The 25349-nt window shown below is 28.3% G+C and overlaps 8 protein-coding genes across 8 annotated transcripts; 2 read left to right on the forward strand and 6 right to left on the reverse strand.

Annotated features, from left to right (window-relative positions):
• Positions 1-335: 335 nt before the first annotated feature.
• GO595_008836 (uncharacterized protein) lies at positions 336-746 on the reverse strand (the record flags this gene model as incomplete). Its single annotated transcript, XM_067922454.1, has 1 exon — positions 336-746. The coding sequence occupies one exon, from the start codon at positions 744-746 to the stop codon at positions 336-338; it is 411 nt and encodes a 136-aa protein (XP_067770918.1).
• A 1344-nt stretch (positions 747-2090) lies between these two features.
• Positions 2091-2483, reverse strand: GO595_008837 (40S ribosomal protein S15a; the record flags this gene model as incomplete). Its single annotated transcript, XM_067922455.1, has 1 exon — positions 2091-2483. The coding sequence occupies one exon, from the start codon at positions 2481-2483 to the stop codon at positions 2091-2093; it is 393 nt and encodes a 130-aa protein (XP_067770919.1).
• A 5637-nt stretch (positions 2484-8120) lies between these two features.
• Positions 8121-8465, forward strand: GO595_008838 (serine/threonine protein kinase; the record flags this gene model as incomplete). Its single annotated transcript, XM_067922457.1, has 1 exon — positions 8121-8465. The coding sequence occupies one exon, from the start codon at positions 8121-8123 to the stop codon at positions 8463-8465; it is 345 nt and encodes a 114-aa protein (XP_067770920.1).
• Positions 8466-9765: 1300 nt separating this feature from the next.
• GO595_008839 (leucine-rich repeat domain-containing protein) lies at positions 9766-10770 on the reverse strand (the record flags this gene model as incomplete). The annotated part of the gene is made up of 1 exon (XM_067922458.1): positions 9766-10770. The coding sequence occupies one exon, from the start codon at positions 10768-10770 to the stop codon at positions 9766-9768; it is 1005 nt and encodes a 334-aa protein (XP_067770921.1).
• Positions 10771-14191: 3421 nt separating this feature from the next.
• On the reverse strand, positions 14192-14470 carry GO595_008840 (60S ribosomal protein L37a; the record flags this gene model as incomplete). Its single annotated transcript, XM_067922459.1, has 1 exon — positions 14192-14470. One exon carries the CDS (start codon positions 14468-14470, stop codon positions 14192-14194), a length of 279 nt encoding a protein of 92 aa, XP_067770922.1.
• A 4670-nt stretch (positions 14471-19140) lies between these two features.
• Positions 19141-20805, reverse strand: GO595_008841 (alpha-glucosidase; the record flags this gene model as incomplete). Its single annotated transcript, XM_067922460.1, has 1 exon — positions 19141-20805. The coding sequence occupies one exon, from the start codon at positions 20803-20805 to the stop codon at positions 19141-19143; it is 1665 nt and encodes a 554-aa protein (XP_067770923.1).
• A 510-nt stretch (positions 20806-21315) lies between these two features.
• GO595_008842 (uncharacterized protein) lies at positions 21316-21663 on the reverse strand (the record flags this gene model as incomplete). Its single annotated transcript, XM_067922461.1, has 1 exon — positions 21316-21663. The coding sequence occupies one exon, from the start codon at positions 21661-21663 to the stop codon at positions 21316-21318; it is 348 nt and encodes a 115-aa protein (XP_067770924.1).
• A 3081-nt stretch (positions 21664-24744) lies between these two features.
• GO595_008843 (putative 40S ribosomal protein S18) lies at positions 24745-25209 on the forward strand (the record flags this gene model as incomplete). Its single annotated transcript, XM_067922462.1, has 1 exon — positions 24745-25209. The coding sequence occupies one exon, from the start codon at positions 24745-24747 to the stop codon at positions 25207-25209; it is 465 nt and encodes a 154-aa protein (XP_067770925.1).
• Positions 25210-25349: the final 140 nt, after the last annotated feature.

Consider the following 25349-nt stretch of genomic DNA (forward strand, 5'->3'; position numbering starts at 1 on the left):
AATTTTCATTAAGACTAATTTGGCCAAGTATTCTTATGATCATTTTGTTTCTTGCATACATGAGAACTGTTGGAAATGCTTTCTTTTATCGATCTTAGTTCTAATTTTTCCCATAGATTTGTATACAGGACTTATTATATAATAAATGTCTCATTGAACAAAAAAATTTCCACGTCTTTACTTTAATAATTCCAATTATAGTTCAAAAATGAGTAATTTTTGTTTAATCCGAAAAGGAAAAAAAAATTAGATTAACCATCGAAAAATTTTACCAAACAAGACAAGTGTTAGTTCAACGAGGTTGAGCTTACATTATTTTTTTTGATACAAACTATTCATTTATCCCAATAAATAGATTGTGAAATATCATGTTTTTCTTGTGTAGACCTCATATTATTTAAGAATAAGAATGGCTCCTCATGTTGTTCTTCATCGCAGTGTTGTGGAATTTGAAATGTTTGTAATAAAAAATCCTGTGAATCGGAAAAACTTTGTGGACCATATGGTCTTAAATAAAAAACATTTGCATTTGGGCACCGATTAGTAATCATACATTCTTGCATTTGTGTAGAAAAGTTTCTTGGTTGTACCATAAACTTTGGAGGTGGCGGCTCAGGCATGACTGATGTAGGAACAACAGGGTGGGTGCTTCTTGTCATAGCAGGCAATCTGTTCTGAGCTATAATAAGATTACAAATCTGATATGTTTTCATGAGCACCATATGCGAATATTCTGCATCAGTCATTTTAATCCGAGGGGACCAACATGCAGCTTCGATTTCTTGTGCCCTTGTTTTCGCAACATTCATTAATTCATCTTCTCGTAGAAAACGTCCTGTACTATGTGCGACGTAAAGTATTGTGTTTTTTATTTGTTCTATTGATTTATTCAGGCAGCGTTTGCGCCGAATATATGTCTTTTTGGGAGCCGGAGTCTTGCTTGTTTCCATTCTGGTGATCAATCGACTGATTTTGTGAACGTTTTTTATGTTTGAAACGATTTCATAACATTGAAACAACAGCATTGAAAAGTGTGTGGGAGTTATTGTATTCAAATGAGTTTTCTGCAGCTTTCTATTAAAAAGTATTGTTGTAGCGGTATTTCAATTAATTGTAGTGTGTGACATTTAAAATTTAAAACACCGCAGAAATTTTCATATGAAATTTGATTCTGTGGGAAACCATGTCTATTTTTCGTTAAACACAAAGATTTATGATGACATATTAATATCATTCGATATTATATATGTGCATTGCTCAATATAAAGTTCATTTTTGTTCAGATAATGTTACAGCTTCTTAAATCTCAGAAAATCATTAAAAGCTTTTAATACTTACAATTTGCATTTTAACATAACATATCATAATGCTGTTGTTTTACGGTTGTATTTTTTTTTTTTTACTTGAAACTAAATATTCATGGAAGTGATATCAAATACAAGATCAGCCCTCGAGACAAAAATATTTCAATGTTTTCAGAGGTCTGATAAATTTCCCCTTGAGTAAATCATAATCAGTTGACTATATTATGAAAAATATCTCATCGATCAATTTTTCATCAAAAAAGTATTTTCGGTTTTTTTTGAACAACTTTTCCAAAGGAAAACTACAAGTTTACCTTCTACACTTTTTGTAAGATATTTAAATGTCCCTGACATTGACGGACGTTATTTTCAAATTTTGCTCGTGACGGTTTGGATAATAAACGATTAAATGTTACACAAAATAAAAAAAATGCAATGATCCATAATCTAATTTCTCGAGAACATTTTTGATATAAAATAATTAAATTATCAATGATTTTGCTTCAACAATTTTGGCCAACTTACACTCAACCTATTTCTCATATTTGAAATTTTATCACTTCAGCATCGATATTTACTAAAAATCCAGAAAACCAAACTTATTAATGTATATCAATAAGAAATTAAAAAAATATAGAGTCATATGTTTTAAATTTTATCCAATTTTGTAATTTTTTTTCTTTTGGAGTAATCATAATAACTGAAGCATATTTGTATTTATGTTAACCAGTGAAACTTGAGTAACGCATTAAACAAATCAGAAAATCTATTTTAAATGTTGTTTATTCAGAAGAACATACCGAGGATTTTACCACCAGCATTCTTTTTACGGGCTTCTTCATGATCTAAGATCCCATGTGATGTTGTGAGAACTACATATCCAAATTGACGTGATGGAAGGAGTTTTGATTGCCAATTTTCTAATTCAGTTAATTGAACATCGAAACGTGGGCAAATAGCAACACATTTGTTAAGACGACCTAAAAGGTTAATGATAATTTTACCAGAACGGTGATCATCAATAACTTCAAATTCGCCAATGTATCCACGCTTCATCATAACTTTGAGAAATTGAATGATAACTTTGCTGCATGGACGAACGAGAACTTGACGCTTTCCTTGACGTTCAGCATTTGTTATTGCTTTGAGTGCATCTGCAAGAACTGAAGTTCTAACCATAAGAAAGGGCGACCAAAACCGCAGCAACCGTTATATTGAACAAATAAACGCAGAAAAAGTTTACTGAGATTTCAGAAAGTTTGTTTCAATTGGCAAACAAAACTTTAAACCATTAATCAAATGAACTTAAATCAAAATGAAACACATACTGTTGATGACTCAGACATAGATGAAGCAATAAAAATAATATTGACATCAACTGGATTTCAATGTGATGATCCTGAGGCTATCTCATTAATAAAAGCTGCTTTGAAAAAAAAACTTGAAATTATAATCGCTAACGCACACTTTTACACAGGAATTCAAGATGGTGAGGCAGGTGATGTTTTACGATTATCACAATTAAAATCTGCTTTGAATGAAGAAGGAATCAAAATAGATAGACCTGATTTTATAATAGAACAGACACAATCAAAGATGAGCACTAGAAGGTCAAAGTCTGGAAAGTAAATTATTATTTCTTGAAAATAAATTGACATATAAAAATTTATATAAACACTTTTTTAACCAAGAAAAACCTCATCACTATGTAGAAGTTCTCTTTTAAAATTGTTATTCAATGTAAAATCTTTAATTGGATTTGGTTCATTAGAAATGAGTGAATTCGATTGATTCGATTTCTACACACATCATAGTTAAAACTTTATTACATGATATAGCATACATCATTAGAGATAAGGTTCAATCATTTGTTATCATTTCAAAACTGTAATCGTCTCACATGCATATATATTAGGTTATGAATATCCGTCAAACATAGATGATGTTCTTACAAATGTACTATCTAAATGTATTATGACATCTGATTTATATTACAATTTTTTTTTCACATAATGTTTCTTAAAACGCAACATTTGATGAGTTGTTTTTTTAAGGAAAAAATTTTTCAATTTCCATGTAAAGTATTCAAACATCCAATTGAATACATAAATGGTTAATCATGTTTGGATTGACAAGGCTTTGTTTGGCCGTATATGCATACAATTTGAGCTTCATTTCTTTGCTGTCTACCAGCTGGACAGATAACTCTCATGATAAAAACACCATTCAACTAGTAAATTTAAGTTTCACCGATTTTTTTACTTAATTAAGCAAATGTTTTTATGTTAAATATGATTAATGAATTTTTCTTCTTTGAAATCATCAGCAAATGGATCTTCATCAATATTATTCGTTGATGTTCCCAATGCAAATGTATTTTCTTTTTCATTTTCATTTTCTTCGAAACTTTTTGCTTCTTGTTCATTACTTATTTGCTTTTTATTATGAATTCGAACCAAAAATACGATAAGTATTGCAATTATTACAATTACGACAACTGCAACGCAAACACTTATAATTATTATTGTGTTTTTATTATCATCTTTAATATTTTCATTTTGATATATAATAGTAAAGAAATTACTATAATATATGTAATAAGTCGAATATACAACAACAGTATATTCGTAATAAATAAATTCACTCAAAACGTAAGTTAATACAGAATTAAAAATAGAAACAGAAAATGAATTCGAATAAGTCGATTTATAAATACTTATTGTTTGCGTAATAGATAATGATTGTGTTAGTGTTATTGTATTCGTTAATGTTATACCATTCGAATATGAAAAAGTAAATGAATTCGAAACAACAAATGAAATTTCATATGAATTCGTAAATGCATTAGATTTAGTATATGTATTTGACTTAGGAAATGTATTTGTTAATAAGGCGCATTCATTTATTATTGTTCCTTTAGCCACATTTAATCCACCAAATGTTGATCCATTATATGAATTTGTTGTCATGACAATTTCTGCTGCTACATCTATAAATATATTTGATGAATTTGTCGGATCGGTTTCGCCAAAGTAATAAATGCATTTGAGTTTATCGCATGATGAAAATGCATTTGATTCAATTGAAGTAACATTTTCACCAATATAAATCGTTTCTAAATTAATACATGAAACAAATGAATAACTTCCAATTTCTTTTACTGAAAATGGAACTTCAAATTTAACATTTAAATTTCCTGATGGATAAATTTTGATTCTATTGATTTGTTTATCATATAAAATTCCATCATTTTGATAATTAGCAAAATATAAATTTTCATTCGAAACATTAATGAACTTAAGTTTTGTACATGAACTAAATGCGTTAGTTTCAATTGCACTTACATTTTCTCCAATAGAAATCGTTTCGATACTCGTACATAATGCAAAAACATAATTTCCAATTTCTGTTACTTTGTTTGGAATTGTAATATTTAATAATGATGTGCAATTATAAAATGCAGAAGTTCCAATTCTTTCAACATTTTCTCCAATAAAAACTATTCTCAAATTAGAACATGAATAAAATGCAGAATTTCCAATTTCTGTTACTTTTTTTGGAATTGTAATATTTAATAATGATCTGCAATTATAAAATGCAGAAGTTCCAATTGTTGTTACATTTTCTCCAATAAAAACTATTCTCAAATTAGAACATGAATAAAATGCAGAATTTCCAATTTCTGTTACTTTGTTTGGAATTGTAATATTTAATAATGATGTGCAATTATAAAATGCAGAAGTTCCAATTCTTTCAACATTTTCTCCAATTAAAACTATTCTCAAATTAGAACATGATGAAAATACAGAATTTCCAATTTCTGTTACTTTGTTTGGAATTGTAATATTTAATAATGATCTGCAATTATAAAATGCAGAAGTTCCAATTCTTTCAACATTTTCTCCAATTAAAACTATTCTCAAATTAGAACATGAATAAAATGCAGAATTTCCAATTTCTGTTACTTTGTTTGGAATTGTAATATTTAATAATGATCTGCAATTATAAAATGCAGAAGTTCCAATTCTTTCAACATTTTCTCCATTAAAAACTATTCTCAAATTAGAACATGATGAAAATACAGAATTTCCAATTTCTGTTACTTTGTTTGGAATTGTAATATTTAATAATGATCTGCAATTATAAAATGCAGAAGTTCCAATTCTTTCAACATTTTCTCCATTAAAAACTATTCTCAAATTAGAACATGAATAAAATGCAGAATTTCCAATTTCTGTTACTTTGTTTGGAATTGTAATATTTAATAATGATCTGCAATTATAAAATGCAGAAGTTCCAATTCTTTCAACATTTTCTCCATTAAAAACTATTCTCAAATTAGAACATGATGAAAATACAGAATTTCCAATTTCTGTTACTTTGTTTGGAATTGTAATATTTAATAATGATCTGCAATTATAAAATGCAGAAGTTCCAATTCTTTCAACATTTTCTCCAATAAAAACTATTCTCAAATTAGAACATGATGAAAATACAGAATTTCCAATTTCTGTTACTTTGTTTGGAATTGTAATATTTAATAATGATGTGCAATATGAAAATGCAGAAGTTCCAATTCTTTCAACATTTTCTCCATTAAAAACTATTCTCAAATTAGAACATGATGAAAATACAGAATTTCCAATTTCTGTTACTTTGTTTGGAATTGTAATATTTAATAATGATCTGCAATTATAAAATGCAGAAGTTCCAATTCTTTCAACATTTTCTCCATTAAAAACTATTCTCAAATTAGAACATGATGAAAATACAGAATTTCCAATTTCTGTTACTTTGTTTGGAATTGTAATATTTAATAATGATCTGCAATTATAAAATGCAGAAGTTCCAATTCTTTCAACATTTTCTCCATTAAAAACTATTCTCAAATTAGAACATGATGAAAATACAGAATTTCCAATTTCTGTTACTTTGTTTGGAATTGTAATATTTAATAATGATGTGCAATATGAAAATGCAGAAGTTCCAATTCTTTCAACATTTTCTCCATTAAAAACTATTCTCAAATTAGAACATGATGAAAATACAGAATTTCCAATTTCTGTTACTTTGTTTGGAATTGTAATATTTAATAATGATCTGCAATTATAAAATGCAGAAGTTCCAATTGTTGTTACATTTTCTCCAATTAAAACTATTCTCAAATTAGAACATGATGAAAATACAGAATTTCCAATTACAGTGATTGATTCATTCATTTTGATACTTTCCAATTTATTCCACTCTGAAAAACAATTATCTGCAATTCCAGTGATGTAACCTCCAATAATAAGATGAATTGTTTCATTTTTATATAGTGTTCTATTATCATAATCTGTTGAATTGGAAATAGAAAGTGTTTTAGTGAATTATCAAAAGTTGAGAAACATTTTGTGAATAATATAAAAATAAAAATCAAACAAAAATTTTCATTTCGATGTTTTTTGTGGTATTGATTTAGTAAAAAAGATTTAATTGAACAAAAATTATATAAAAACAAAAAGATAAAAGACAAAATCAAATAAATGACGTTGATTTTAAAGATACAAAAATTGTTTACTTTTGAAATAATATTAAAAATAAAATCAAATATTTGAGATTTGAAATTTTTATGGTTTGCTTGTTGATAATGAAAAGGAAATGAATGGCAATATGTTTGGTTGAAATTAAAAGAGCAATTTGTTAAAAAAATTAAAGAGAAATATAATTTGTTATGAAAATTTAAAGATTGATGATAATCATAAATCAAGCTGTTGAATTTTTTGGAGGAATTAGTATGACTAAATGACAAAAGCATGCTCCTAAGAGGCGGTAGGATCTGCCCTTTTTTGATTTGGTGTAGTTGATATTGAAAATTTAAATGATAATTACAAATAATATTGAAAATAGTTTTAATTAGAGTGATAACAAAGAAGAAAATATGGGGAAGCGATATCCTTGTATCAAGATATGATGTTTTATCCGTGTGTTTCAAAATGTTCGTTTGGTTTGAAATGACATAAAGAGTTGCGGTCGGCAGTTTCAGGTTCCTTGGGTATAGTAACTGAAATTGACAATTTGCTGGTTCCAAATATGTAAATTTTTTTTAGATATCGAAATATAATAATGAATAAAAAATTTTGTCTTTGCTTGCTGCTTTGCTATTCGGAACGTGCATTGCTTTAGAAGATATTTTTGTTTTAATTGCGGAATATTTGAATACAAAACAACGACTGAACCCATTCTAAAAAACTAAAGAATTGATAGGGTTCGTTTAGTTTACATAAGTAAACGATTTAATATTCACTTTTTGATAAATGTATCACTTTTACACAAATAAACGGTTATGATCCACTTGCAAACGACCGTTTAGCAAAGTTTTGAATTTCCGTTATTCGTGGCATCGATTCATATTTTTTTTTGATGTCTACGGGAAATTTAACAAACCCTGGCCTGATGAATCAAACAGGAGATGTTAAAAATTCAGTAGCTTATTCGAAACTTTACAAAAATTTAACAGATCTAACATTAAGTGCAAAAGATAAAATTCAACTATTACATAAATACGATTTGAATTTGAGTTTATCTTCACGATTTCGAACAGAGTTTACAATTCAAAGCGAAATTGGAAACGAAATGGATGGAACTTTTTTCTCAGTTATTAACAATTCTTCTGGGAAAAGCTATGCTATAAAACTCATTAAAAATATTATTTTTGATAATATTTTTAATGAAATCTTGATATTATCACAAATTTCACATCCCAATGTTATCAAATGTTATGACATCTGGTTTGAACACAATCCACAAAAGGACAATGTATCATTATATATTCAAATGGAGTTATGTTCAACCTTAAATATCACTGAGTCATGTGAAAAAGATTCATTTTATGACAAACTTCAAAAATGTATTCATATTTCTAAGGGCCTTAAATATCTCCATGATAACAATATCATTCATCGTGACTTAAAGCCCTCCAATATTGTTATTGGAAACGATGGTCTTCCAAAGATCATTGACTTTGGTATCTCATCATTTAATACGTTCATAAATGACGATGCCATAAAAAGTTCGACGCCACTTTATGCTTCTCCGGAACATGAAAAAAAGGAAAAGCTGAGTCCTAAAGTTGATATTAATAGCCTTGGAATCATTTTCTCGAAGTTTTTGGTCATTTAATACTCAAATGTCGAAAATGATAACTATAAAACAACTTAAGAACAACGGCGAAGCGAACATAAATACTGACGAAAACTTAAAATCACTTATCAGCAAAATGACTGATAAGGATTCAAGCAAAAGACCAAACGCTGATGAAGTAATCAGTGCACTTGAGTCTTTGCTTTAAAATAAATAAATTAATATAAAAAAAATATAAAAACCAATTAATGTATTGGTAAAAAAAAAAAAAAAAAAAAAAAATTTTTTTAATAAAAAACTCATTCTTTTAATTATTTTTTATTTCGAAATGAAATTGTGTAAATGTGTTAGAAAAGGTTTTGATTTTCTGGTCGAAGAATTGATATATTGAACCGATATATGATAAACTTATTAACATAATATTCATTTCCCCGATTTTTGGATCTTAAGATATTAAAATGCAATTCATTCAGTTAAGGCTTGTACTTAATTATATAATTTCTATCATTTACAAATTTAGAAACAATTATTAGTGGAGAAAATGTCAAAAGCATTAATGATGATACATTTAATATCTGTGGACAGCTTAGATGTATTTATTATCATGGTAAATCAGAACCAAACATTTCATCACCAGCTTTTACATGTATTGAATCAATAAATGTTATGTCATTATACCTTTATAATGATACAACATTTGGTCCTTTTAATGTTACAAAAGAAACAACTGTTGGAGGATGCATTACTTGGTCAACTCAAACTTTCACCCAATCAAATTCATTTTCTAATTCAAATACTTTTTCAGATCAAATGCATTCACACGCGAATACGAGATCTAATTCATTTAATCAGTCCAACATATTCACAAGATCAAATATATCATTGCAAGTAGTTCAATATTTTTCAATAAATACACATTAATGTTTTAATATTACATGCGCAATCACTAAGTATTTATAATTTTACTTATCCATATTTACTTTCATTTGCTAATGAATACATATATTTTGTTCATGAAAATTATACAATGCCCAACGATTTTAGCTAATATAATGATTTAAATTGTTTTGATATTCCCATGAATTGTTATTTGGGTTGTTATAAGCAATAAAAATAGTAATGCAACTAGTTTAAGAGTGAAAAAAAAATATTCAGTAACATCAAGTTCAAAACATATGAACGAAATCAACTAAAAAATTCAAGAAATGACTAAAGAAGTTAAATGTTAATTATAAACATACAAATTACATAAAAACAAAATTATTTCTTGAATTCATTTATTAATGTTTAATATTCACAAAAGCTCTTTCTTTTTAAAGAAATTATTTATATATCATTTTTATATCCATTGGTCCTGATCTTCCAACACGAGTTCATTATATTCCTGATTTACTTCATCTGATCTCATATCGCTTCCAGTTGAATTTTTAGTTTCTAATTTTAATGCTGTTGATACGCTGTTACTTTTCTTTGATTTCTTCACAAGAAATATTACAATTCCCATAATCAACAAAACTGCAATTATTGCGCCACAGATAATACCTATCAAAGCCTTTTGAGAAATACCATTTCCCACAGGATTTATGATGTCGATAATTGTGAAGAAATTCGAATAAAAACTATATAACTTCGAATAACGAGTCACAATATATTCATAATAAATTAAATCTGTTCTGACGTATGTGCTACTAACTCCAATTAAAGTCAAAACATATGAATAAGAATATGTACCAGAAATTGTAACAGTTTCAGTGATGGAATATGAATTCGTAAGCGAAAGTATCAGCGTTATATTCGAAGGTAATAATGTATTCGACTTCGTGAACGTATTCGACTTAGTGAACGTATTCGACTTTGTGAATACATTCGACTGAGTAAATGTATTCGTAAATGTGTTGGAGTATGTGTTTGATTGTGTGAACGATTGCGTTGGTGGGAGACATTCATCAATGACTGTTCCTTTACTGACATTTATACCGCAGAATGTTTGGCCGTTATATGAATCGATTGTCATGACACTTCTGATTAAATTATTATTATCAAATACATTCGATGTATTCGTTGGTACTGTTTCGCCATAATAAAATATACATGTGAGATTGAAGCATGATGAAAATGCTTTGTCGCCAACTGATATTATATTGCATGGAATTTCGATGTTCCTCAATGAGATACAATTAGAGAATGCATTCATATCAATTACAGTGACATTTGTTGGGAATGTATATGTTTCGTTTGTTTTCCCGCATGGATAACAAATAATTTTAGTGACGTTTATGTTATATAAAATCCCATCTTCGTTATAATTGGAATAATTTGCGTTTTCGCTGGAAACTTTAATCATTTGAAGTTTGGAACAAAATTCAAATGCAGAATTTCCAATTTCTGTTACTTTATTGGGAATTGTAATATTTACTAATGATGTGCAATATGAAAATGCAGAAGTTCCAATTCTTTCAACATTTTCTCCATTAAAAACTATTCTCAAATTAGAACATGATGAAAATACAGAATTTCCAATTTCTGTTACTTTGTTTGGAATTGTAATATTTAATAATGATGTGCAATATGAAAATGCAGAAGTTCCAATTCTTTCAACATTTTCTCCATTAAAAACTATTCTCAAATTAGAACATGATGAAAATACAGAATTTCCAATTTCTGTTACTTTGTTTGGAATTGTAATATTTAATAATGATGTGCAATATGAAAATGCAGAAGTTCCAATTCTTTCAACATTTTCTCCAATTAAAACTATTCTCAAATTAGAACATGATAAAAATACATAATTTCCAATTTCTGTTACTTTGTTTGGAATTGTAATATTTAATAATGATGTGCAATATGAAAATGCAGAAGTTCCAATTCTTTCAACATTTTCTCCATTAAAAACTATTCTCAAATTAGAACATGATGAAAATACAGAATTTCCAATTTCTGTTACTTTGTTTGGAATTGTAATATTTAATAATGATCTGCAATTATAAAATGCAGAAGTTCCAATTCTTTCAACATTTTCTCCAATTAAAACTATTCTCAAATTAGAACATGATAAAAATACATAATTTCCAATTTCTGTTACTTTGTTTGGAATTGTAATATTTAATAATGATGTGCAATATGAAAATGCAGAAGTTCCAATTCTTTCAACATTTTCTCCAATAAAAACTATTCTCAAATTAGAACATGATGAAAATACAGAATTTCCAATTTCTGTTACTTTGTTTGGAATTGTAATATTTAATAATGATCTGCAATTATAAAATGCAGAAGTTCCAATTGTTGTTACATTTTCTCCAATTAAAACTATTCTCAAATTAGAACATGATGTAAATGCAAAATTTCCAATTACAGTGATTGATTCATTCATTTTGATACTTTCCAATTTATTCCACTCTGAAAAACAATTATCTGCAATTCCAGTGATGTAACCTCCAATAATAAGATGAATTGTTTCATTTTTATATAGTGCTATGTTATCATAATCTGTTGAATTGGAAATAGAAAGTGTTTTAGTTGAATTATCAAAAGTTGAGAAACATTTTGTGAAAAATAAAACAAAAAACACTAAAAACAAATTAATGTTTGTATGTCGCAAAAAAGTTTTCGATAAGTGAAATTTAATCAAAAACACAATAAATGAAACTATATAAATGTTATCATTTCTAAAAAATGAAAAATTACTTTCATTTAATAAGAAAAATTTAAAGAATTTATGAATTTTTGCCAAAAAATGAAAATTTCTTTTTTTGTTTGTGTTAATAATAATATGTTTTTTGATCGCGTAAGATCAATAAGATATGTTTGGTAACATATTTCTTTTGATTTTATCAAAATGTTAGCAGATTGTTTATCATCAAATGTGTTGAAATTTTTGCTGTTAAAAAGATGAATAAATGGTGAAAAAGAACTTGCAGTAGTAGACGCAAAGTTACATTGGTTTTCAGTTTGATTTTGTTGCTGGAAATGTAAATGTTTATTAAAAACGAAGGTGAAAACTATTTTACTTGTAAAAATGAGAAGAATAAAAACTTGAATTCTTGGTGCTCTTAAAACAAAATGATGTAGTTTGACAAAGTACTTCAAAATTGTTGTTCTGCTTGGATATGACATGGGAGATAGTAGTCTATCGTTTCTGATCGCTTGGTCAATGCTCCGTTCATTACGGCTCCAAAATTATGATTTTTTGTATGATATCGATATATGATAAAAAACAAAAAAAATGAGATTTTTCAAGTTCTACCTATTTCGTGAGATCTATTTTGTTTTGCAAGATATTCTTGTTTTAGTTTGGTAATAATTGAATAGAGAAAGTTATGGATACATAAAAAAGGTTTGTAAATTGACTAAACTTTATTCGAATTTTTGTTGCATCAGAGGTATAAAGCGGTTTTGACTACCTTAGTAAAATACCGATTCAAAAAGTGTGTATCATCAAAAGTGACAGAACTTTCCAAAAAGTGGTATCGGGGAAATACCGATAATAAACCCCGACGATACCTACTTTTTGAATGAGGCAACAATTTCGACTTTTTGAGCGAAGCGAAAAAAGTACTTCCGTATGCGAATATATGACCTCATTATGGCTGTCTTTTCAACCATAAGAATCGCTGTTCCCGAATCGGAGCATATTTTTAATAGAAATTAAGGTTTCTAACTCAAAAAATAATCCTATGTTTGATAGAAGTCGATCATTTCATACTTAGACGAGTAAACTATTGAATTGATATCAAAAAAAAAAAAAAAAAAAAAAATCATTCTATGAAAACATAATAAAACCATGCTTTTAAATACAATAGACATAATATTATATTATTATGCAATATACACCTCAATGATCAAAAGTTTTCTTGTGGGCTTAAGGACAAGCTATAAATTTTTAGCATTAATATCAATTCCTTCTTGTTCAAGAAGAAATTTAACTATTTCTATTCGACCTTTTGAAGATACATACATAAGTGCTGTATAAAATATTTAAAATAATTTCCAAATTTTATTTTAAAATATGTAATTATTATAATAAATATTAAATAAAACAAATAAATATCATCAGCATTAATATCAATTCCTTTTTAATAATACCATTTGTATTTTCTGTATAGCCAGTGGCTTATTATTTTCCTCATGAGATTGCTCTTTTATTTGAAACATTTTGAAAAATTCTAAAATTATTACAACATTTTGATTTTTTGATATGAAAAAACAACAAGCCAAATGACAAATAATTAGCTTTAATGTATATGGGAATTGATGATTATTAAAAGTTAACAATTGATTCAGAAATATTTGATTCATTCATTTCAAATATAGTTTCTTCTATTTTATGTAATATTTCAATGGGTTCTTTAATGATTTGTGTCTGATTATTTCCCATTTTTAAAACAAATACCAGTCTAACGGTTATGATGAAAAACAGGTCAATATTATCCAAAACCAAGTCATTATTCAACGCTAAAATGGTTCTCTAGTCGGACAATGAAAAAATCTTATGGGCTAATTAATGAGATATTTTCTCTAAAACTAGTGATATGTTTATTTTAATGTTTTGATGTATAGTAATATCAAATTTTAATAAAATATCCATTTTCATATGGAAATATCCAAATTAATCAATTATATTAACAAAAAATTCGTCATTGATGAAAAGGTCGCGTTGAAATTATTAAAAATATTTTCGAATAAAATGGAATTGATATTAATGAGAAAGATATTTACAAAATTGCAACACTAGAATAAAAGTTAGAAAAGTATATATAGTCATTGATTTACTTTGCTTGAGCTTCGCGGAGACGCTTGATGGCTGCACGAGCTGTGAGAGCTGCTGGAGTAGATGGAATGTAAGCACCACCTGTTGTTGCTTTACCACACTTTTGGCATTTCCAAATGCCAACAACTGTTCTTCTAACTGATGTCTTTCCGCAGAATGGGCATGGATACTTCTTGCGTTGTGATATTTCAATCTTTTTAATAGTCTTACGGAGAGATGCACCGTAGCGAACACCATATTTTCCGACAATTCCTACCTTCTTGGTTCTGCGAGCCATTTTCGAAAAGGGACCAAAACCGTCAAATATTGTCAAGCAGAAACCGTTTATTCCCAAAATGAAACGATAGATAATTCTGTGTATTTCGCATCAAAAAGCATTCAAAAATTTATCGTTCAATAAATTTTTACAAAATCTCTCCAAAAATATGCAAACATATATATTTAGTTAAGTAAATATGGCATCTCACTTGATCAATTTGTTCAATTAAGCAGTACATTACTTTGTTTAAAAATATAAGAAATTAATCAAAAATTAGAATTATGATAAATTAAAATTTTTTATTGATTGATCTAAATGCCTTTATTACCAACCACAAATAATTTATAAATTATTTTGTTCTTGATTTATTGTGAAACGTTTACTTTTCAAAGAAGTTTTATAAATGAATCCAAGCATTCAAACTCTTTATACTTTGAAAACAATAGCTTCTTTACAGCAACATGTTATTGACCTCGAAAAGGAAAGAAAAAAACTGGTAAAAAGAAAAAAGGATATTATTCATAATCTAAAACTCAAAGAATTCCACAAAATAAATGAAGCTGCCTTTAAAAAACTATCTACCCCAATAGAAAAAATGAGTATGGTAATTAAAAAAAATAATAATGATTTAGAAATTGAACTAAAGAAAAAAGAATACTTATTAAATCAAATTGCAGACATAAGGCATCAAATAGACAACAACAATTCCATTGAACTCACTTTGAATTTTTTAGAATCAACTCTTTCTGATTATCAAGTTTTAATATCAGAATTTTCTCGACTAACCCCATTACCATTTCCATATCAAGAACGCCTACGTGTAACTATTCATAGGTGTATATTAAATAACAATTTTATTGTACATGAAGACATAAATCATTTAATTACAGAATTTATTAAGTATCCACATGACTTTAATTCTTTATCACTAGAAGACAAAAAATCCATTATACACCTTATAAAAATATTTAAACAAGAATCCAAAAGCATCATCAAGAACATTTCCCGGATAGAATGCGACGATACACTCATCGAACAAAACCGCAACTTTTTGATAGACTCTGAAATCGAGAAGTATGCACTTTTGTCTACATCTCTTTCTACACTTTTCTCTTAAACCATTAAAATTTCTGGGGCGCCCCACCGCAACGATACACCACTTTTTAACCAAATTTTAATCTTCTTAAAAAAGAAGTATTTGGTTTATTCGCCTCGAAAATTTTTTCATTGTTATTAAACAACACAATTTTATTTTCATTTTTCCAAACGAATGCCGATGGTATGATGATAAATTTAATTTCTTGCGACCCTATTAATTCGAAGTTTATATTATTCGATTTTTTATCTTTAACTTGTTCTGCCCAAGTTAACACTTTATCAGTTAACGACGCGAATATGAAACTATTTGCTGAAGGAGAAATTGACACGAAATCGATTTGATTTAAATAAACTCTTTGTCTCCATAAGACAGCTCCTGTATCGAATGATATTATAATTATTTCACCTTCCGTATTCCCGAAAGCTATAAAACGTTGACAGAAACTTATGAAATGCATTTTCGATGTAATAATTTTAAATATAGTAATATAATCGATAGGTATATTCATAACTTTCGCCACTATAATATTTTTAATGAAAGCAATTAATAAATCTCTTTCAGTTGGTTTCCATCTTTCCATTAATAACTCGATGAATGTCAAATATTTATTTGTAGTGATAATTGCTTCGAAGAATTCGAGTGGACGAATCAAAGCAAATCGAATTGTTTTATTAATGGAAATATTCTTCGCGTTTATCAAATTAAGGAAAAATAGTTTTAAGTCTTTAATATATTCAGAAAAGATTCGAAACCCTTCTAATAATAAAAGAATCGCATCATTGTTTTCAAGAATATAAGGAAATAAATGATGCGTGCATTCAATGGCAAATATTGGATCGATTTTATATCTTTTACAATGCATGAAAACAAATGGTAATGTTATATTAAAATTAGCGAATTTCTCATGAATCGATTTAATGATTTCAGAACTTTGTTCATTATTAATCTTTGTAAATTCGTTTTGTAATACATCAATTGTAGCAGAACGTAAATATTCATAAGGTGAATCGATCCAACTTGCTAAGACATACATCGAAGGTTTAACTGAGTCTAATAATTTTTGTGATGTAGCAACTTGTGATAACATTAATACAAGTGGTAAACTTTCATCATTTTTAACATTAACAAAACATTTACCAATTGCTGTGGCTGCTACTCCATGAATAGCAGTCAAATAAGGTGAAAATGAAAACGCAATTTCTGTTGTGATTTCATCTTTTTCTTGGATTTTATTATCTAATATTATTTTACTCATTGTAACTTTCTTTGTGAATTTTAATTGTTCTGGAATCGTTTGTAATGTACCAATACTTCGTAACATATTACTTTGATATCGTTTATTACTTTTAAGTTTGATTGGTAATGTGACAGTGAAATTATCACCAGCTATAGCATAATTAAATGAATTTAAGATCCCAATGTCATCACATAAATCAACTTTCCCTTTACCAATATGACATTTCCATAATAGTTTTAACGCTAAAAATGATGGATCTGTTCGTAATGGTAAATTATCAAATGATTCAAATGAATTAAAAAATTTGATAATATCAAAAACTATAACAAACGTTTGACAATTCGGGATAATCAATTGAAGAACTTTCGAGAAAATTGGTTTCTTTAAATCAATTGTTTTGCCTGAAATATTTGGTACACTTGCGCTTTGTAATTTAGGTTGTAAATCTTGAGTTTTACCAAGTTTCTTAATAACCATTGATTTTCTTTTAGATACTAAATCACCATTCATATTATACGTATAAATTGTTGATAATTGACAACGAACATGAAATAATGAATCTTTAAAAATGATATCAATTATTGGCGAATTTAAATTAGTACATGTAATTAAAGGAAATAAATTCTTAGGATCAATAATAGTAAATGATGATATTGACCCTATAACTAACATTAATTCTTTCGATTCTAACCATTGGACCTTATTAATAGGTTCTGATAAATCATAAAAAGTCGTTCGTAATGTTTTCGATACTATTGACCATGCTTTAATTGAACCATTTCTTGAGAATGAGAAAAATATATTAATTTTTGGTGGTGCAAATAATATATTTGCATCTTTATGTTCTCCAATTTTATTATTAAAATTATCAATATAAATTTCATTATTAATTCCAATTCGTGCTTCATGTATAATTGGATCTCCAATTGCACATCGACAACGATATTTCGATTTGAAATATTTCGATAAGTTATATACATATTGAATATTATTTTTGGTTTGGAATATTAATATTGATTTACCTGGAGATGTTACAATGAATTCTTCAGGTGTTACATGGAATTGTGACTTAAACATGTCACTAGAACAATCTGTGGATAGTTTTAATGTTGGTAATTTTTTGTTTTTATCCGGTTCTGTGATAGTATGTGTAGTGTCTTGTTCTGATACTGGTTGTGACTCAATGAAATATTTCCCATTAATAGTCGAAACTTGAAATATACCTTTGCGTGACTTAAGTCGTCGAAAAACAGTCGACGCTTCAGATGTTGAATCAACGCCATATAATTCAACACGGCCACTTAACGTGGAAATGAAAAATGTGTTGTTGGAAACCCATTCAAATAAGACATATGAATCATCCGGCTTTTGGATGTGTTGTTCATATAATATGGATGTGGAATTGGAAACAATCCATTTGTTGGATGATAATGTTAAAATATGTTTTCGATCTGGTGAGATCTTGGAGCTATAAAATGGATAAGAATCAGAAATATCTGTGCTATAAGTCCCTATGCATGTGGGTTTATCCTCAAAAAATGAAAATATCGATAATGAGCCATCGGCACAGGAAACACAGATGAGCTCTTTGTTACTAGAAAGTGATGTAATGATAGAGGGAAAACCTGTTATACGATATAATAATGAGTTTTCTTGGATATCGGCAATTTCAAGGGTGCCATATGATTGAGATGCAATCATTAAACGATGATATTCTTTATGAAACGCTAAGTGTTGAGAAGATTCAGAAAATAATGTGGGGTGATGTGAAATAATAGTAAAATCTTCAACAGAGATTATTGATAATGTACCATCATATGAAAGTGATGCAACACATTGATCATGAATTTTGGAATCAACTTCGGTAAAAGATGTGATTTCTGTTGAATGTCCACAAATTAAACAAATTGGTAATACATCAATTAATTCTTGATTTTGTGATAAAACTTGATAAGCTACAATGGTTCCAGTGGTAGACCCAGCAAAAATAACAGATGTTATATGTGGACTGCTCCAAACTGAACTTTTTGGAATTAAACTTCGGTGTGGCTTGACTGAAATAAATTGTGAAAATTCGAGCATAGGACAACATTGATCTTCCCAGCAATGAAAAGAAACAGCTAAAGGTGTATAATAATTAGTTTGTCTGGGAAATGATTTCATTAATTTATCTGAACGATGAGATAATTCATTAATTTACAAATCACCTTGAAATAACGGTTTCATATTTTATATTCACAAAAAATTCACATAGTTAATTCAATTTTAAAATATAGTTTCGCAAAATCGAATCATAAACATCGAAAGAAGATTAATCATCTATACAGTGTTAAAAAGATAAATATGGAACATTTACTTATAGTAAACAACAGCTTCATAAGGTCTGAGCTTATTGGGGATGTTATCTCCATTTGGATAATTAGATATTAGAAGAACAGCACCAGTCAAATCAACACCTTCTGGAATCTCCAAGTCAAATGTTCCATTTCTAAAGTTTAATGCAACAAATAAGATATGTCCTTCGAAACACCTGGTGTATACATATAAGTTCTCATCATCTGGGTAATAAGCAGTGTAGTCACCATATACAAATATGTCATACTTATGTCGCAATTGTATTAATTTTTGATAATAATAAAAAATTGAATCTTTGTCAGAAAGAGATTCCTTTGCATTAATCTCTTTGTAATTCGGGTTAACTTTTATCCATGGAGTACCAGTTGTAAATCCTGCATTATTTGAATCGTCCCATTGCATTGGTGTCCTAGCATTGTCTCTACCCATGTAATGGATAGCTTCCATGACTTTATCCTTATCCATTTTGCCTGTTAATACGTATTCTTTCCAGAAGTTATGAATTTCTACATCTTTGTAATCATTGATGTCATCAAATAAAACATTAGTCATACCAAGTTCTTCTCCTTGGTATATGTATGGAGTTCCTTGTAGAGTATGGTTCATTGTTGCAAGCATTTTTGCACTAATCTTTCGGAATTCTGGCGAATCATTTCCAAATCTTGAAACACAGCGAGGTTGATCATGGTTACTTAAATAAAGACTATTCCAGCACTTGCCATTAAGAGCAGTCTGCCATTTGGTTTGAACTGCCTTTAAGTCACTTAGCTTCCACTTTTTGATAAACCATTTATCGTTTTCGTTGTCAATTCCCATCAACTCGAATTGGAACACCATGTTTAACTCATGACGATCTGGATCGGTGTACTTGACGGCTTCTTCTGGTGTGACAAATGCAGTTTCACCAACTGTCATGATGTCGTATTTGCTAAGAACACGTGAATTCATTTCATTGAGAAACTCATGAACACGTGGACCATGCGCATAGTTCTCAGAACCAACAAGAAGGGATTTGGTGTCATGGCCATCAGGAAGTCCTTCAACTTTGGATATTAATGAAATGACATCCATACGAAAACCATCAACACCATGATCAAGCCAGAATTTGACGATTGAATATACCTCCTCGCGAACTGTAGGGTTCTCCCAATTTAAATCTGGCTGCTTTTTTGTAAATAAATGTAGATAATATTCTTCAGTATGTTCATCATATTCCCATGCAGGGCCGCTAAAAAAAGAAGTCCAGTTGTTTGGAGGCTTTCCATCATGTCCTGGACGCCAAATGTAATAATCACGTTTTGGTGAATCTCGTGAACTTCGAGATTCAATGAACCATGGATGCTCGTCAGAGGTGTGATTAACTACAAGGTCCATTACTAGTTTAATTCCTCTTTTATGCATTTCAGAAATCATTTCTTCCCAATCTGCAAAAGTTCCAAAATCGGTCATTATATCCCTGTAATCAGATATGTCATATCCATTGTCATCATTTGGAGATTTATAACAAGGAGATAGCCAGACAACATCAATACCAAGATTTTTTAGATAATCAAGTTTTGAAGTAATTCCTTTCAAATCGCCAATTCCATCACCGTTTGAGTCCATAAAACTTCTTGGATAAATTTGGTAAACAACAGCTTCTTTCCACCAAGCCTTTTGCATAAAAGTGAAGGGATGATACTCACAAAATTCAAAAGTCTCTGAATTTTGTTAGGAAATTTATTTCGTTCTTTTACATTTTCTTCCTCCTTTTACGTGTAAAAATTGTATAATTAAAGCTTTTTTAATTTTCTTTTGAATAGCTATTTATTTTTCTGTGTATTGATAGAAATGATTCTTTTTTAATGATAAAATGATACGAAATGTTTAAAAAGAATTAAATTACCAAATAATTACTTGTTTGTTGTATGACGTTAAATCATTTAACCAAAAGAAATTCGATTCTTCCAAAATTAATTTATCATTGGAAGAATTACAATACATGAAAAATTTGGCAATGTTATACAACTCAAGCCAAAAACAAAATGCCTTTGGGTGTTTTTGCATAGATTATGTAAGGAAAATTGTTCATTGAAAAACAAGGTTTATTAGTATAAATTAAGTTGTTGTTATGAGTAAAAATGAAGCGGCAAACATGCATAGAAGAGCTGCGAATATCTAGAATAAAATAGTCTAAAACGAATTATCAGAAGAAAAAGGAAATTGATCATCACTTGAGTCAACATCAGGGAATATATCTTTAACTGTTTTCTTGTGAGGTATTATTTCTTTGGGTGTGTCATCTTCAATTTGTTCAGTGGAAATAGATTGATTTTCTGAAAATTCTTGTACTCTTTCTTGAAAAGTTGTTGGTACTGGCACGCTTTGGATAATTTCTGAAAAGAAATCGAATGGCATTTCCGAGTTTTCCAATTCTAAATTAAGGAAGTCAAGTTTGTTGCCTAATTCTAATTGAACTGTATTTATTGTTGATGTCATTTGATAATCTCTAAGGAAGGAAGCCACAAGTCTGTATGCCATATCCCAGGATTTATTATTTCTAATTTTGCATTTGGATTTCATCTTTGAAAAAAAAAATGAATTTGAACTATTAATGGCTTTTGACAATTCTTCTTGATAGCGAGATTGAAGGTGATTTGATACACCTTTTTTGACCATATATTCTGCTGTTTCGCTTGCAATTGAGCTATTGCTCATTCTATCTGAACAAAGACTCTCAATTTCAAAAACCCGCCAATTGTAAGTGGTAATAAATTATTTTTTACTCTTAGAACCTCTTATATATTTTTTTGGAATTAAAATAAAATTAATGAAACAGCACTTCACTGGGCAACACGCCAAGGTCATTCTGAAGTTACAAAAGTTCTTCTCTTACAAAAAGGAATTGATGTTAATGCTAAAGATATTTATTTGTTTTATTTAAAATTTATTTTAATAATTTTATATTTCAAAATAATATTTGGAAATTATTTAAATTATTTATAACAGCACTTATTTATGCATCTCGAAATGGTTACAAAGAAATATTTAAATTACTTCTTGAACAAAAAGGAATTGATATTAATGCTAAAAATATTTATTTGTTTTATTTAAAATAAATTTTAATAATTTTTAATTTTATAATAATATTTGGAAATCATTTAAATTATTTGGAACAGTACTTATTAAAGCATCTGAAAAAGATTATACAGAAATAGTTAAATTACTTCTTGAACAAGAGAATATTGATATCGATGTTAAAAATATTTCTTTGTTTTATTTAAAATATTTTAAAAAAATATGACATTTCATATAAACATTTGGAATTACTTATAAACATATAAAACAGCGCTTATGATAACATCATAAAAGAAAAATACAGAAATTATTCGATTATTTGTAGACCAAATTCAACATCATAAATGTGACGACATAATAAAATTAAAAGATTCACAAGGATAAAAAAGAAAATATTTAAATATTGAAATAAACATTTACTAAATTCACCTTGTTTTAACATATTATTATCAACGCATGAAATTTGATTAATATTATACCCTCACCGATATGTGATGAACAATTATCACATAAAATAACAGCTTTCTCGTTCCTAAAATCATTATTTTTTCTTAATTCATCAATATATAAAAATATTACTAATCTAATATATTCCCCAAATATTTCTTTTTTAACAAAAGCTGATTCCTGATACCTGTAAATGAAATTCGCCTTCACGAATACCACTTATTATTAATTTATTATCGAGGGTCTTTATTTTTGAAATTATAAAAGGTACCTAAGTATCACCAGCAGATTCAATTGTTTTTTGTGATTTATTAATTACAAGTATTCCCGAAGTACAATAGTACTTGAATTAATTTTTAAATATTTCAAAATGATGCAAAATAATAAATTTACAAAAAGATAATAAATATAATTTCCATATGAAACTTTATATAAGAGCTATTCATGAAAAATTTATAATTATTATATTATAATTATATAATAGTTTATACAACTTATTTTATATTTCTTCAATTTTAAATATCTAAATTAATGATATTTTTTAAAATATAAAGAAGAAGAATTTAAAAATTAGGATATATATAAAAGCATAACTCATAATTTATCAAAGTTGGATTTATTTTTTTCTCAATCAAATAATACCAATGATCTAGAATCGTTTTTTCAGAAAAAAATGTATCGTTTGTTTCAAGATATTTCAAGAATATGTACTTACACAGAAACTATTTTATTGATTATAAATTATTAACAGGTTAAATAAGTACATCATTAAGGTATCACGAAAATTATGATATCAATCATTTTTTCATTGAATTCATAAATTCAAGATTTCATATAAAATTTTGGAATAAATAACAAATCACGATTTTATGATAAAATTTCAATATTTCTATTTCTTAACAACCTAACAATCATTTAAGTTGGCTGTTGAGAAATTACAATAGAAGAAACAAACAACGTATCTTATCGAATAAAGGGTAAAATTTTGATAATATTTACCGTCATTCAAATTCACTCCTATCGTCATTTGTTGTTATCGTTCAATGTAAACCATGCAAAAGTCGATTTTTGGCACTTTTTGGAATGAAAGAATAAATTTATCTCGTGCTAATCATGATATTATTCTTAGTTTTTTATTAATCATAGATGCAACTATGTATATATATTATATATTCATGATATCAAGATCGTAGGATGATCGATATATAGGAAGGGTGGAAATCGCAAGTCGAGTTTAATATATAGTATTAATAGTTCAGATAAGTCAATTTTCTTATTAATTGAAAAATCACTAAATCAGATAGAATTTTGTTTCCAATTTTAAATAAATCGAGAGTATAATTTTTAAAATAATCAGAATGCAAAAAATGAAGATATATTAGATGCTGATATAAAATTTGATTGAATGGTTAAAACTTCTTTTTGAAGCCAGTCGATTTGTAGTGCTCGGAAAGTAAAGTTCGAATTGGTGAGAATGTTGTAACTTTCGTTTGCTGGAGCTTTGTCAACTCTAATCTCGAAAACACACCGGCGACATCAGTTTTATTTTTTGACCCTAATCATTTTAATAAAAAAGTACATGTAATAATTTGATAAACAAGACACGATTTATATATAATTACCAATGAATAAAATTAATGAGAAGTTTCTAATTTGGTTCTAATGATATATGAATTTTGTGAGATATTTTTATTTTTGTTTGTCCCTATTTGTCGCCAAATTAGAACTCGTTCAAATAATGGATTTCAGAGAATGCTTGCTGGTGCTTCAGCTGAGAATCTTCTTGTTTCTAGCGATTGTACAAGCAATCGCTCACTGTTCAATTCTTAAAATTCGAGATGGACATTCTGAATCAACAACCATTTACTAATTTTAGTCCCTCTGTGCCTTGTCTAGTTATTCACAGCACAATTGTTTAATTTATAAACTTATAATAAACACACAAACTTTATTCTTTTTTTGATTTGTTGTATTCAATGCAACAATTGTTGAAAAAATCTATCGTACTCATTCACCACTTTAAACGGTTGGATTTGGGGTACCCTGGACTATTGTCACTTTTTACATTCTGGGGCGGTTTGGCCGACCTTTGGTATCATGCCTCTCGAAGTTACAGATCCTTCAGCTTTTCGTGATATGGTCCGTATGCTCTCAACAAACGTCGATGGTCGCAAGCCACTTTACTTGGCACTTACAGCTATTGCTGGTCTTGGCCGCAGATTTGCTCATGCAGTTGCACGTCGTGCTGGTCTTGATCCACTCAAACGCGCTGGTACACTCACATCACAAGAAGAAGAACGTATTGTTGCAATCATCCAAAACCCAGTTGAAAATGGCATTCCAGTTTGGATGCTTAACCGTCGAAATGATCGTGCAACAGGAAAGAACCTCCAATGGGCATCTACTGATCTTTCATCTAATCACCGTAATGAAATTGAACGCATGAAGAAGATGAGGATGAAGCGCGGTATTCGTCATAGCCTTGGCCTTAAGGTTCGTGGTCAATGCACTAAATCAACAGGCCGCCGTGGTGTTGCAGTTGGTGTTGAACGTAAGAAGTAAACTCATTTATATTTCACTTTTTTTCATGATTTGAATCCAAATGTTATCTCTATTTTGTTACTCTCAAAACATCGCAACAATTTTCTTCGTTCATCACTGTCCGACAGATCTCAAATTTATAAATTAATTATACGAAATTC

This window comes from Histomonas meleagridis (assembly GCF_020186115.1).
Source record: "Histomonas meleagridis strain 2922-C6/04-10x chromosome Unknown contig_78, whole genome shotgun sequence".
Taxonomy (NCBI): Eukaryota; Parabasalia; order Tritrichomonadida; family Dientamoebidae; genus Histomonas; species Histomonas meleagridis.